This window comes from Rhamphochromis longiceps, linkage group LG3 (assembly GCF_057381845.1).
Source record: "Rhamphochromis longiceps isolate RC_006_pf linkage group LG3, R_longiceps_female_GT1.1, whole genome shotgun sequence".
Taxonomy (NCBI): Eukaryota; Metazoa; Chordata; class Actinopteri; order Cichliformes; family Cichlidae; genus Rhamphochromis; species Rhamphochromis longiceps.
The window spans coordinates 36,924,092-36,939,950 of NC_140559.1; the positions used below are offsets into that span (position 1 = coordinate 36,924,092).

At 40.7% G+C, this 15,859-nt stretch overlaps 1 protein-coding gene across 3 annotated transcripts in view; it reads left to right on the top strand.

Annotated features, from left to right (window-relative positions):
• LOC146674447 (diacylglycerol kinase delta) overlaps positions 1-15,859 on the top strand; it is a 93,248-nt gene that overhangs the window by 28,657 nt on the left and 48,732 nt on the right. The window contains exon 4 of one of the 3 annotated variants that reach the window (XM_085395942.1): positions 10,411-10,461. The exons of the other annotated variants lie outside the window; for them this stretch is intronic. Within the exon in view, the coding sequence (XP_085252068.1) occupies positions 10,411-10,461 (51 nt within the window). The remainder of the gene's footprint in view (positions 1-10,410; positions 10,462-15,859) is intronic. 3 annotated transcript variants of the gene reach the window in all.

A 15,859-nucleotide genomic window follows, 5' to 3' on the forward strand; every position in this document is an offset into this window, starting at 1 on the left:
CAAATATACCCCAAGTTTCTCTCCATCTTTTCCTTTTTCTCTTGACTCGTCTCAAGATTTTGAGTGTAGCTAATGCGATTTGGCCTCATGTATGTGAGCAGATACATGTACTCAAGACACTCCTAAAGTGTTGACATGCACCGAGAGTTGTACCAGGAAATAAAAAACACATCAGGGTCATGGGAGCTTTTAAAACACAAAGACCTGATTAAATATCTCTAACAATGGAGAGGACAAATAAAGAGAGTAAAAGAAGAGCGAGAAGGGGTGATGGAAAGGAGAATAGAGGAAGTGCTGAGGAATGGGTGTGTGAATAGGTGTGTTTACTGGGTGTTATGGTGTGTGTCTGCTTACTCCAGACTCCTTTTGTATTTAAAGTAGGTCTGTGTTTGTGTGTGTGTGTGTGTAAGGCTAAAAATAAATTGTCAGGCAGGACCGTCTCCTGGAATTTCATCTTTAACACCGAAACAAAGCAGTGTCCCACATAACCCCTGCATGTGCATGCACCACACACACCTCAGTGTTGTAAATCTGCAGGTGAAGGCACAGAAAGATTGCGGCCTGGGAATCCAGCCTGCGTGTGGCTTCCTGAATATGTCTGCCGTGGAAGTGCGTATGCAAATGAATGCGCATACATGTAAATGTCAGCATGATTTACCCCACATCCTCATACCGTGTATATAAATAGCAGCAGAACAAACAATATGGGAAGGGTGCATTAACGCCACTGTGTCATGGTTTTAGGAGGGAGTTTATCACTGTCCCTTAAATTAAATAAACTGGGCAGTGGATTTGTTACTGCTCAGATTTAAAACCACGTTTCCCATGAACACGTGTGGGTCCTTTCACAATAAAGTAAGGCATTTGTTGGTTCACGTTTTTACCCCTCGGCTGTTAAAAGCTGACGAGGGTGTTGTCACCACCTGGCAATGACCCCAAGTTTGTGAATATTCAATTAAATTCAAGTTTATTTATAGCACAGCAACAGTTGCCTGAAGGTGCTTTATACCATAACGTAAAGACCCTACAATAATACAGAGAAAACCCCCAAAATCAATCCACCCTCTATGAGCAAGCACTTGGCGACAGCGGGAGGGAAAAACTTCCTTTTAACAGGAATTCTACCTCAACAATAACCTTTAGTTAGCCTGCAGGCTGAGACTATAAGGCCTGAAACACATTTAAAAAATGGCATTATCTTGTTCACAGTAAACAAAGCAACATCTGAGACTAAAGACGTAACCGGTTACGACTTACAGTAGCACTTTTTTTGTATTTCATGCATGTCTGTGCAACATGTCTGCAGATGAATGAGTAAACGTGTGCACATGATAAGATCAGCAGCGTGTTGTTGTGGCTGAAGCGCAGGATTCCCTTCAGTCTGACGAATAGAAGCAGGAATCTGAGACACAGATGGAGCGCTGGGGCTCCTGCTTCTGTGAAAAGCCACACACACACACACACACACACACACACACACACACACACACACACACACACACACACACACACACGTTTGTCATGCTTTCTGCACCACCACTAACCACTCAGTGAACTCTTTGCTGAAAGTCTATTTTTGTCATCCTGTGTCTATGTTTGAGAAACCGAGCTTATTCTAGAATCACGCTCTTTACTGTATTTGGTAAATCCCCGACCGTTCTGTCTCTCTTTGTTTATGCATCAAGTTCCTGTTTTTCTTTTATTTCTTTTTCTTTTTTTTCTGCTTCTGTCTTTTGGCCTTTTTCTTTGTTGTGTTCCTTTTTTTGCCTGTTGTTACTTTTTTTCTCTCGTTTCATTTCCGTTCTTTGTTTTTCTTTCTTCTTTCATTTGCTCTTCCTGACTCTTCTTTTCTTTTTATTCACTTTCTTGCTTTTAAAAAATGCTTTTTTTAATCCCTTTTGCAGGCGTCCTTATTTTCATTTTTGCAGAGGTCTGTCAGTCCGAGCGTACAGCCATGCTGCGCCGCAATCTGGCGCTCGTCACACGAACACGCAGGGATACACACTTTAAGCGCAGCGTCGCACGAACGCCCACGCACGCTCCCACCCCCACCTGTCGTGCAGGCGAGAGAGGGGAAGAGACCTTGTTTTTACCGCAAAGAAGCAAAGTTCAGTGCATGTATCAAAGAAAGGAAAGTCTTTTCTTTGACTTTTGTTTTCTTCCTTTCTTCTAATAGGGTCGAGCACAGCTCTTCTTCTTCTTGTGTCACACCAACGTTTAGCCAGCGTGGCTTGATTTTCCAAAACTTTCGCTACACAATATATTTTCGACACGATAAACGTCTCAGACTTGAATGTTTGTGTTGCTATTTTAAGCTTTCTTGCAGGGCGATGTTAAAGCAAGACGTCTCACCAGGCCGCCGTGTTGAAATGAACATGAGTAACACGTCTAAGTGTAAAAACATCTGATAACAACAAAAAAACATTAAATAAGAAGGAAAGGTTGTTTGAATCTGCCTTTAGAGACACAAAGTTAAAGTTCAGAGGACGACAAAGGCTGTAGATGTCTTCTTTAAGGTGTTAAACTAGTTGATAAGTTTGTTGTGTAACTTTGGTCAAACGACTGTTCATACAGCTAAAAATTCACAAGATGAGTCAAATATAGACTGCTTTCAGACAAACTCTGACATTTTTCCCTTCACTTGGTTTCTTTTCATACTGAGAAAATTACAGGGAGACCAAAATGTGTCACTACAAACCACGTGAGAATGTTGAGTCAGCTTACTGGTCAGATGTTTCTGGTGCTGGAGGAACAAAAGTAAATACTGTGCTCTGGACTTTGACCACCTTGACCCTTTCTCCTTTGCTTCCGTTTTCTTACTTGTACCTGTATACAGATTCGATCTGCAGTAAATGAGTCATGTATCGTGTCTTTGTTCTGGCTCCTTCCTCTCACCCCCAACCTGTTGCAACAGATGGTCGCCCCCTCCCTGAGGTTTCTTCTTGTTAAAAGGGAGTTTTTCTTTCCCACTGTCGCCAAAGTGTCTGATCATAGGGGGTCATCTGATTGTTGGGGTTTTCTCTGTATTATTGTAGGGTCTTTACGTTATGATATAAAGCACCTTCAGGCAACTGTTGCTGTGATTTGATACTATATTAATAGAACTGAACTAAAAATTAAATTGAACATTCTCATATGCACATTTTCAAAACAAACATGGACAACAGACATTAAGAATACAACAAAATTACAAAATGCTTAAGTTATGATAAAGAACTCATCCAATGTCAGGATTGTGGCATATCATATCATATATCATGTAAATGATGGGGCTGGATCAGGTGACCCTGAATCCTCCCTTAGTTATGCTAGACTGCTAGGGGCTTCCCATGATGCACTGAGGGTTTCTTCTTCACTCACCTTTGTTCACCTGGCTGTTTTAGCGCTATAGAAGAACCAGTCCATATACCATTTGCCATATACAAGTAAAAATGGAGGCCTTTTAAAGCATATTTTATGGCTTTTTGTATGACAGTGCTAGTGTAGTTTGCTTCTTCTGCTGATTTTTTACTTTTACTGATCATTGGCACTAAATACAGTAGAGTGAGAGTCACCTAGGCAACTGGAGCCAGAGTGCAATTAAATTTTCACTTCAGCTCATTTGTATTTATATAGCACCAAATCAGGTTAACAGTCACCTCAAAGCACTTTAAATTGCAAAGTAAAGACCCAAGAATATCAGAAAGAAATCCCACCAATCACACGACCGCCTGTGAGCAAGCATTTGGCAACAGTGGGAAAGAAAAACTCCCTTTTAACGGGAAGAAACCTCCGGCCGAGCCAGGCTCAGGGCTCTCTGCCCTGACTGGTGGGGTGAGGGGAAAGAGAAGACAGCAGTAGTGGTGTCAAAATATGAACGAAGAAGAAACAGTGCAGCATGGGAAGTCCGCAGAGACCTATTTCAGCATAACGGAGAGTTCAGGGTCACCGGATAAGTCTAAACTTAAAAGTAGAGATGGTGTTCGTTAGCTGAATCCAAACTGGGAGCTGGTTCCAGAGTAGTGAGGCCTGAAAGATGACGGTGCTGTCTCCCATTCTACTTTTAAACACCCTCGGGACCACAAACAAGCCTGCAGTCTGAGGCAAAGTGCTGTGTTGCCCCAAAATGTGTTTTTAGCCAAATCTGGCAGTGCTTTTCCTAAAGACTCTGAAGTCCAAATGAATTCTGACCTGACTTTTTAAGCTGAGACTTGCATATGTGATTTAGTGCACATGTGCAAGTGAGTTTGAGTCACTTTTGCTTGCCCCCAAAAAAGCTAGTAGTAAAGTCGTATCATGTTCCTTTACTGAAAAACAGTTCTTTATGTAAGCGCCTCAGCATCAAACTCCACCCACATCATTCAAACGTCCACGTGAGGCAGCCGAAGCCAAACAAAGGGATTTTCAGCCCAGATAGGGAGGACCTCAGAAACGCACAGTAGTTTGATCATGCTACATTTGAATGCAGTAAAAAGAAATTGTCTCACAGCATCAACTGTTTTTGCATATGTTACGTAGAGCAAGCATCACTTCCCTCTCTGGTTACACAACGTGTTTCCAATTGCACGATGCCACCATGAAAAGGCGAAATCATCGCTGTTGTGTGCAGCAGCCGCCCACCCGCCTAAACGCATAGAGCCAGAACCCGCCTACGTATTAAAGCATACTGTAATCCTTGGCTTTTTGCACCTCCACTACCAGGGCCGAGAAACCACCTGAGCAAGCTTAAGCAGAGAGAGATAAAGAAAACAGTAGCGTCAATAAGGGTGTATCCGGCACTGTGTTTGGGTTTCATAATCACACACTCGAGGAGCGAGGAGTGGCTCTTTTCTTACTTCCAAGTGTCCGACAAAAGACCACAGGCGCTGGTATTGATTTTACTTGAAAGCCAGAGGAATTTCTGTCGTAGCCGCAAGCCGTGCACTCAAATGGATATAATAAAAGCAGGGACACACACACACACATACACATAAGGGCCCGTCTCCATTTTTAGAGCCTCCTCTGGGAAACGTAGTCTATATTTAGGAGGTCAATTTGTTAAACAAATACAGCGTCAGCGTGTTGGAAGACTGTCAAAACACACAGGCCATGTGCTTCCATCAGCGTGTGTTTATGTGTGTGGATTTATCGTCTCGCGCATGCAGACCGAGGCTATTTTAACTTCACATTTTATGTAAACAGCGAGCCTCAACGTGATGGAGGTGATGGAGGGAAGAGGGGGGCAAAGGTGAGCTGGTGCTGTAGTGGAATTTTTTTTTTTTTTTAAAAGAAAAGAAAATGAGGGGGTTGGGTGGTGTTGGTGGAGTTCAGTTTCATTAGCATGACAGATAGGTGAGGGGAGAGAAGTCCTTTTGAAACGGCGCACTTTCACATGAACGTTGTGTGTGTTTTGCAATAGCGGTTGCTCTGCGTGTCTAAATCCGTCACGTGCAGCTTGTCCTCACCAGTTCGGTGTTTCGACACTTTGTGCAGTCAGTTTGCCAACCTGATCGAAGGGCTTTGTTGAGTAATGTTTCTGCCTGCTTGGATTTCGTGGTGAAACCACATATATGTAAATGTCTTATGCTGCTTCCTTTTACTTTGACATTTTTGTTGTTTTACCCTGGGGTATGGTAAAGAGAGGACCACGTGATGGACAGCTGAAACCTGATAACTGGATGGACGCATGGATGTTTGAGAGATTAAGCCAGATAGTAGTTAAATTGCAGGAACGTCTTAAAGACATAAAGACCTGGATGACCTCTAACTTTCTGCTTCTTAATTCAGATAAAACTGAGGTTATTGTACTCGGCCCTGAAAATCTTAGAAATATGGTATCTAACCGGAGTCTTACTCTGGATGGCATTACCTTGGCCTCCAGTAACGCTGTGAGGAACCTTGGAGTCATTTTTGACCAGGACATGTCCTTCAACGCACATATTAAACAAATATGTAAGACTGCGTTCTTTCCATTTGCGCAACATCTCTAAAATTAGAAATATCCTGTCTCAGAGTGACGCTGAAAAACTAGTTCATGCATTTAGTACTTCCAGGCTGGACTACTGTAATTCATTATTATCAGGATGTCCTAAAAGTCCCTGAAAAGCCAGTTGATCCAAAATGCTGCAGCAAGAGTCCTGACAGGGACTAGAAAGAGAGAGCAGATTTCTCCCATACTGGCTTGTCTTTATTGGCTCCCTGTTAAATCCAGAATCTAATTTAAAATCCTTCCATCTGATCTTAAATACCTCACATCACCGTATCATCCCAGTAGAGCACTTCACTTTCAGACTGCGAGCTTGCTTGTTGTTCCTAGAGTATTTAAAAGTAGAACTGGAGGCAGAGCCTTCAACTTCCTGTTAAAAGGGAGTTTTTCCTGATTTGGAGCTATATAAATAATCCGAATTGGGATGAGATGTCAGCTTTAGTTTCAGGGAACATCATGTGATCCAGCCTCGTCTTATCCTTTCACCTGGCCTCTGTATCACCCCATCGTCCAAACCAACCTCTCTAACTTTGTCTTTAACCCTGAGCTGTCCCTCTGTTGTACTCATTTCTAATCCTGTCCCTTCTGGTCAGTCCCAACATCTTCAGCCTCCTGTCTTTTTGTCAGTGCCACTGTCTGCAGCCCACACATCACAGCAGGTCTCACTACAATCTTGTAAGCCTTCTTTGCACTCTTGCTGCTATCCGTCTTCACCCTGCCTGCACTCTCTGCCTCCCCTCTGCTGCTGTCCATTGCTTCAGATGGTTGACCTCAGGTATTTAAACACACATACCTTCACTCCCCCTGCTCCCTGCGGCTTCACTGTTACATCTGTCTCTCTGTCATTCATGCACAGATGCAGCTTTTGTTAGTATGAAGTTGAGCAATGAGAGCAACCAGTGGTCATACCAGGTCCAATGCTAACCGTGTCTTACCATTACTCACAAGGTGTCCTTTGTCACCAGTGACTCGGGTGTCCACTACAAAGCTCACATTGTAGGTCAGGAGGTGTTTTGCTCTTTGTTCTGCTTTAAAAAAAAAAAAGGTATTTACTCAGTTTTCACTTTTACTCTCACTCTCTGTTTTTTCAGTGTAATGATATGGCAATTATCCAGCTAGTCTGTTGAAAGTTACAATCAGCAATTAACAGACTACTTTATGAAAGTTAATGTCCCTTCTTGCGGCACCATCCTGTTTCATTTTTCATCCGTTTGCACCTTGCCACATAACTTTGCCACAAAAAGAAGGAAAAGGCGTCATGACCTTTACAGTTTTATTCCAACTTGTTAAAATCAGGACACTGATACATCTTCATCAGTGCAGTGTCGGTAAATTGGATGTGTACTATGAGCTTGTGTCAGATTTAAGAGGTGATCGACTGCTTGCCTCATAAAGGGAGAATTAAACCGCAGGAACTGAGGTGACCTTGTTCCCTGCTCCTCTCCTCCACGCCTCGTTTTGGCAGGTTTTGTATTGTGATGGATGGAGCAGACCTCTGCATGTCTAGACCACATAATCAGCTTTTTTTTTTTTTTCATGGTGATGGCTTTGACGTGGTGCTCCATCCTGCACACTCTGGTGGTCTAAACGGCTTAACCTAGAAGACCAGTGGCACTATCGGCATTTTGAGCTCTGTGGTGACAACTCTCTGGAGATTTGATCAACTTCTCTTTGTTAGTGGGAATTTTACTGTTTCTGAAGACAGTCATATTATATGAACTAGAAAGGTGAAAAAAGTGAAGAGCGTTGATTGATAGCTTTGAACATATTACTGTCTAAAAAAATGTTTTAGATTATTAGTAGCAGTACCCTAAAAAAACTTTCTGACAATACTCTATTTTCTAAGCTTCCAGGTGATTATTTTAAACCCAAGCCATCATCTTCATGTGTATCAGATGCTAGCCAGCTAAAATACTTTACTTAGCATGTGTACATTAGCACAGTAGGCTAATTCTGAGTGCAGCTCTACCTCTTTTATTTGCTAGCCAGCTAAAACCTTTATTGCACCCGAAATCTCCAGCAAATGCTCTAATTCAGTCATTCCCAAAGTCACTTTAAAAACCAGAAAATCCCACAGGGCCCACCCAATCGTAAATCTTCACTCTAGTGAAAGAGAAAGTAATGCATGTTCTTAAAAGGCTGTTAGCTATAAATTGCTAATGCTACCCAGTCATATGCAAAGTGTTAAGGGCAATGTGTGAAAAACCTGCCACTGGGACACAGACACGATTACCAGTTTCAGTTCACTTTTTGTTTGAATACATAAACTTATATTACTACGTAACTGTACTAACTTATTACTGTGGCCCGCCTGCAGAACCTTCACAGGCCACCAGGGGGCCCACACTTTGGTAATCACTGAACTAGACAAATCAGTTGGTGGGGAAAAAAATCCCACAAAGTGACCTTCTGACCTCCAGTGTGCACTTTGTAGTGGACGGCTATCTATAACATGGCCAAAGGGCGTTAAGTTACACACAGGATGGCAATGCACTGGTTACTTTTGTGGTTTGACTTCAGCTGTCCACTGCTGCTCGTTACCAGAGGGATTTACACGTCATGAAACATAGCTGAGCTCTGAGATCATAATATTTCAGCTGTATTGAAAATTTCAGCTATTATGCATGAAAGGGATGATTACAGTTATGTCCCCTATAGCTACTCCAATCTAGTAACCACAGCTGAAAGTGAAGTTTGAGCCAAGTTGTTGTAAGTTATTCAGCTGCATTCAAATTTAGCTCCCTGGTCATCAGTTTTACAGCTATGCTGTGATAAAGCGAAATATGCAACAAGTATGAAGTTTGATTTTTTTTCTTGTGGTGATAGATGAAAAGATCCACAATCAAAGCAAATAAGGAATGAAAGGTGGCCTCACAAATCTTAAAATGAGACGAGTAGATGGAGAAGAAATGTTTGTTTGATAGAGGAGAAAGTGGAGAAGATGAAAGGAGGAAAAACACTGACGGTGAGTTGTGGGAATGACTGCAGAAGGGGCGTCTTATAACGCAGATGACATGAAACAATGATCCAAAACTGGCTGAAGACTGTAGGCGATTAAAAATAGGAAAGAGGCTGGAGAGCTGGAGGTGGCATGAAGAAGAAATCAGAGTGAAAAATAAAGGATGAAGAGTAGGAGGAGGTATCGATTTGGGTAGTAAACAGAAGGCCTGGATAGAGGAGGAATTGTTGAGGGGGATGAGATGGAAGCATGATATTGATCCAAGGCAAAGAATGAGAGTTAATGGAGTGAGAGGAAGAGACTGGAAGAACAAGAGCTTTAAACAGCAGGAATAAAGAAAGTAAGAGGTAGAAACAGAGCAATGTGGAAAGAAGACGAGACAGAAGGAATAGCTATGTTTAGGACTTTACTTCCACCTTTATATAAACCAAGACTGGACTCTTGCCCACAGAATATGACACGTTATTGTGTTGAATCCATGCTATAGCACTACCGCTTTCAGATTTACACTTGCCAGCCACTTCATTAGCTACGCCTTGCAAATCCGGGCTTAGACCCTCTTTTGTCTTCAGAACTACTTCAATTTATCGTGGCACAGATTCAAGATCCTGGAAACATTCCTCTGAAAGATTTGCTGACTGAAGGCCCATGATGCAAATACATCCCCCACACCATTACAGCACCACTGGACCACTACAATTCTCAACCTACCATCCAAATGTCGTAGTCAAAATCGAGATTAATCATCTATTGTCCAATTTTAGTGAACCTCTGTGAATTGGAGCCTGAATTTCCTCATCTTAAATGACATGAGTGGTAGGTGTGGTCTTCTGCTGCTTTTCAGAGATGCTCTTCTGTCTCCTTTGGTTGCAATAAGTGGATATTTGAGCAGATAAAAGCAGTTTGGCCACTCTCCCCTTACCTTTGACATCAACAAAACATTTTCACCCAGAAAACTTCCATTCACTGGGTATTTTGTCTTTTTCAGACCATTGTTTGCAAACCCTACAGATGGTCTTGTGGGAAAATCCCAGCAGATCGTGGCTTTTTGACCATGCCAATTTCAAAGTCACTAAATTCACCTTTCTTCCTCGTTCCAATGCTCAGCTTGGGCTTCAGCAGCTCGTCTTCACCATGCAGTTAGCTACTGCCATGTGACTGGCTGATTAAATATTTACATTAAAGAGCAGGTGAACTGGTTGGCGAGTGTAGATGATGCAGACTAATTGCAAATCCGCACTTGAAAATAACAGTAATAGTTGCTGCTTTCGCTGATATTTCATCAATGTCTTCATATGATTTTTTTTTTTTTGCCACTTTGTCGAAGCCGCTTGTACTTGTTTTTCGTATGCACACTCCAGGGTCGTCTAACCTGTGTTCAGTAGCTAGGTTTCCTTGGCTGTCAAACCTTTCTCCCTGCTCTAGTAAAGATCAGTTGATCATTGAAACCTCTTGACCAGTTATTAAAATAGACTTTGAGGTGAATTTGTGCTTTTTCCCAAAACAGATATTTCATGCTGATTTGAACACCTTAGACGCCACTATGCATCACCATCCAGTGAGTTCATGTTTTCACTTTTGTTTCTGTTACAATTCACATTGACACGGTGACTGAAATGTTTGGCTCCATAGGTAAGCTGACCTACTGAGTAACTTCTGAGAGTCCTTGCCATAGACTGTCTATAAAAGATGGACGTAGCCTCGAGTGTGAAAAGTCAGTGTTGAAAAAACGCATTATTTGTAAGGGCCTGCAGGGGGCGACTCCTTGATGAGGTTTTTGCTAGCGTCATGTATCATAAATACAGCATAGTGTACAGTTATTGAAACATGGTCCGACTGAGTATATATTAAATAATAATGCAGGGTATGCTTTGAGCCATGTCTACTTTGTGATTGACAGGTTATTATGATTTAATTCAATTAAATTTATTTAAGTAGGTGACATCACAGTGGCTTCATCTATCTTTTAGACACAGTCTGTGGCCATTTTTTAAATTCCTTCATTTATTTTCTTGAAAAACCGGATGTTTAATTTTTAAATGGACACCTCAATCACTGGTTGATTTGCACCCACGTTTTTCTTGTTAAAAGCTTCTACGGGTTTCAGGTCTGCTGATCATATCTCTCCTGTGGTTTGACAGGAATGCATATACATCATTACCATCTCTCTTTTTTCACACGAACAAATGCACACACACAATCACTATATCTGATCTCTAGGCCGTTGAAACTTTTAGGAAGGAGAGAGAAACATTTTTGTACTTTGGTCTTGTTAACGTTGGTTGGCTGAGGTGGTGACGTTGTTAATGTCTGTTAACCCAGTAAGTTGACACCTTACCGAACTAGCCTCCCCATTCGGTATCAAAATGAAAGGAGTTTGAATCCGATTTTATCAGTTCTTGGATTCATGGAAAATTTTCTTAAAGGTCCCATGCTTCACTGTTTTGGGTTGTTGACATTGTAATCACTTATGTGTATGGGACTGTAATTTTATCTTTTCTTTAGTTTTTCTAAAGAAAGTTATGAATTCCATAAGAGTCGATTTAAGCAGAAAACAAATAGTTTTCTTTTTGCACTGCAGCTCCAGCAGCAGAAATTAAAACCATCTGCTTCAAATATGTATCAGAACTGCTCTGAAAAACAATAAGCTCAGTCTGAAATGAATTTTTATGAGAGCTAAAGGGAAAGCTGTGTCTTTTATTTAGACAGCGAATGAATCTCCATCAGCAGCAGCGAGGACGCGGGCACATGTTGCAGTGACGGGACAGGTCCTCTGATTCATCTTGTTTGATTTGATTCGGAGTGACTCGACCCTGGGCTGCAGTCACAGAACCAGTGCAGAGGCTCGGAGCTCTTTTATCACACTTAGCAGTGCGGAGGAATTGGAGCTGCACAAACAAGTGTTTCTTCTTTGTGCTCTAATCGCTCACGTCTTACAGCGTGTGTTTATGCAGTCATCCCACCTACCACTTCACATCTGCAGGCCCTTTGTAGTTAAACAGTGCGTGTGGAGAATAAAATGTTGCATAGAATAAAAAGTGTCGAGGCCGTTTGGTTCCTGTGACACCATGCATGGCTGGAATATACATGTAAAGTGAAAAGTCAGATCATGCGTGTCCTCAAATCATGTCCTCAAATAGACAACACTGTAGAGCCTCCAGTACTGTAATACATATGCCATAATGAAATTCCTACAGCTATTATAATTACTGCATTATGTTATGTGCATACTAATTCAAGATGCAAATTAATATTTATGTAGAATTCACAAACTCTCATGACTTCGACAGGAATGTTTAAGAGTATTTTTTAATACATTCTTTATTCTTTGGAGTTCAAAGTGTAAATCAGAAAAAGTTAGGTGAGACAATTTTTTCCCCCTCAGACACGGGACAATTTTGAAATTGATGTCTTCTTTAAAAGTAGTGAAAAGAAAATGTCAAAAATACAAATGTAGGTGTTTATATACACTAGTACAAACTATGTGTTGGATAATTGCACAAAGCATCCCCCTTTACTCATTTCCATATTCAATAATGTCAGAAAACTTGCATTAGAAAAAAATAATAATCATAGACGCTTAAAGTTATAGAAGACCTACCTACCGAGACCTACCTGGAATTTAAAAAAAGGAAAGCTTACATTTATTGAACAAGTTGTAAATTAATTTTTATGTATGGCAGTTACGTGATTTTATTTCTTTATAATTTTCTTCATTTGCTTCTTTATTGCCAAAATCTGGGAAAGGAATTTAAGAAAAACAAAATGACCTATTCTCATTGGTTAGAGCTAGAGATAGGGATGGGTATTGATAAGATTTTCACGATTCCGATTCCAGTTTCGATTCTGTTTAACGATTTGATTCTTTATCGATTCTTTTTAAAAAAGGAGAACACTAAGGTCGATTAGCTTAGAACTTTGTTTTATATCTTCTCTTTGAACAAGATAGAAATTTAGGAGTAACATGGCCTTACAAACCCAACAGTGAGATCTTAAGAGATCCAGCCTACGGCTCTTCAATGGGGTGTCACAGGATCCCCAGGAAAAAAAATTTGTAAATGTAAAATAATAAAATAAATGTTCTTCTGTAGCAATAACAAAGTATAACATAAATTATTCTGTAGCAATTACACACGAATATCCAGTAATGTCCCTGCCTACAATTAAACACATTCACTTTAAATCAGGGCATCTGCTGTGGCAAATGGGTGCAAGCCTTTGACCACAAACTTAGTCATTGCTCGGTGACATTCGTCTATCCTGGCCTGAAAGGAGACGCTACCGGTAGACTGCAGCGAGAACTACCAGCATCTGATCCAGACTCTGTCTCTCTCATCATGGTCGCCTAAATGCACAGTAATGGCAGGTTTTGTAATAAGGCAGATCGCGCTAACATAATATGCACTGTTAGTTGATTATTTACCTGCCGCATTAACGGGAGAGGACGTGCAAACGTTAGCGCTGCTGCTGGGTTGAGAGTCACGAGTCCGGAGCAGAATTAAAAACGCGACATTCATTTAAGGTCATCGCGTGTTTTGTGAGCAAATGCTTTTGCATATTCGTAGTGTTTCCTCCCTTAAATGAAATATCTACTTTGCAAGTATTGCAAGTTGCCTTGTTGTCATCCGTTCTCGTAAAGTATAATCAAACTTTTGAGCGTTTGAGCCGCCATGTTTCCTGCCAGGTAAATGATGCTCTGCAACGTGGTGACATCATTCAGGGCAACTGGAATCGATAAGGGAATCGTTTGCAAAAATGGCAAACAATTCCAAGGAATTGAAACAGTGGGAACCGGTTCTCAACAAGAACCGGGTTTCGATACCCATCCCTAGTTAGAGATATATTCAGATAGAAATGTCATGTCATGAGCTGGCTTCAAACAAATGATGAACACACAGAGATGTGGTGCAGAATATGCCGTTTGCCATTTGTTTGAAGCCAGCTCACCTCCTGCAACCACTTTTTCGAGAATAAGCGCTTCTTTTGCGGTTCGGACTCCTTCTGATATTTCTTTGGAGGTGGAGGAACACCAATGTAATTGCTTAAAGGAGCTTGCTTCTTCGACATCTTTAACCCTCTCAGGCTCAAATTAAACTTTTTGTTGCTAATGCACAAGCAAGTCCTGCAGTGGTACTTCTGAGTAAAAAAAACTCATAAAATATGTATGTGGGGTAATCAGGTTGTTAGTTTTTAACTGTTGCAAATCAGCAACGCCTGCCTTGAGAGGGTTAAGAGTTCTAAACAAATGTCTGTCCTCCTCCAGTAAATCTTATTTACACAAACGTGCGTTGCAACTTCATATCTGGTGCGCGTCTTTTATTTTGACAGCGCATGCGTACCTGTGGACCACTTATGTGCACCCCTGGATATAGAGTTAGAGAGAGTTTTGCTCAGTTGGTCTTGATTAAAATAAATAAATAAATATATATATATATATATATATATATACACACATATATATATACACATATATATGTGTATATATATATGTGTATATATATATATATATATATATATATATATATATATATATATATATATATATATATATATATATGTATAAAACTAGTATAAAATATAAGCATAAGACATGACTCTTATAATATATCGGAGTAATTTAATATAATAACTATAATTAACATATATCATTTATTATTTTTTTCATACACACCAGAAATCTCCACTTACATGTAACTGATCTGAACATTTTTTTAAGACACTTGTTAAAATTTGGGTTCAGTGAGTTTGCAGTCTAGCTTAAAAAACACTTGGTTTGGTGGTTTTATTCTTTAATTTGTAATATATGGAAATTACATGAGGCTAGCTTTTAGTCATTCTGGGCAATGAGAAATTCATTCGGTGCTTTGTGTTTGAGTGAAAACATTACTTAAGTGAAGAAGGAAGAATCCTTCACACTTCACAGTGTGACGTTTTGGTTGAAATGGAGGTGTGTGTGTGTGTGTGTGGGGGGGGGTTGAGTCTTTTATTTACGCAGAATCTAATTAGCTTCAATCATTTATCTTCAGTTTTAACAGGTGACCACACAGAAGTCTTTAAATAAAATGGTGGTAAAGTCTGTGGTTGGTGGTAAATGTTTGGGTGTATGTAAATGCTGAGCATAGTAAGGATTCAATAAATTGTACTGGAAAATCTGATTTTCATATATAAAATAAAACGGGTTACTTTGCTCAGATGCAAAGAAATTAAAATGTATGCATTCGTCTGCAGTGTTTCTGTACTCCTGCAGTACTACCTGTACTAGTAGTTCTAAACTGTTCCCATGAGGCAGAAGAATTCAGATCTGTATTTGATCATAATTGTGAAATTAAAGTGATTTTTAATAGCTGTCAGCAGCGTTTGCTGGAGCGCAGCACAATTCAGTTTACTGCAGCAATTATGTTCTGAATGAGACTGTCGGGAAATGAGTGGAGAGGACAGGAAGAGCCCCCATGGGTTGGAAATCACTCATCTCCCATGACGACAGCACAGCCATTGGCGCAGAGAGAGAAAGCTAGACGGTTTGGTTTTTGCCTCTATCTCTGTCTGATTACTGATGTGTGAGTGTGTGCTTGTATCTGTCTGTCTTTGGGAGGATCACTGAGAGTTTCAGAACATGTTTTTGGGATGTGATGACATTTCAGTGGTCTTCACTTTGAGTCAGAGCTTCAGGTGACAGTTTTAAGCTATTGGGTATTGCCATCGTGGTGTTTTTTTAAATAAAGCTGGTAATTAATGCTAAGTAAAGCCTCAGTCACACGGGTCCAGAGACTGGTTGGTGACCCCTCTGGAAAACATACTGAGTACCCCCAACTGATTGGCTAATGGTTGAAACTGGCTGCAAAGAGGATGCTGCACCGGAAGCCTCGTGATTTTTTTGGTCACTAGCAGTTTACTGTGGTTGCCTATAGTTTCCATGGAAGACTTCGACTTGTCTGCAAAGACTTGCTAAATAATCA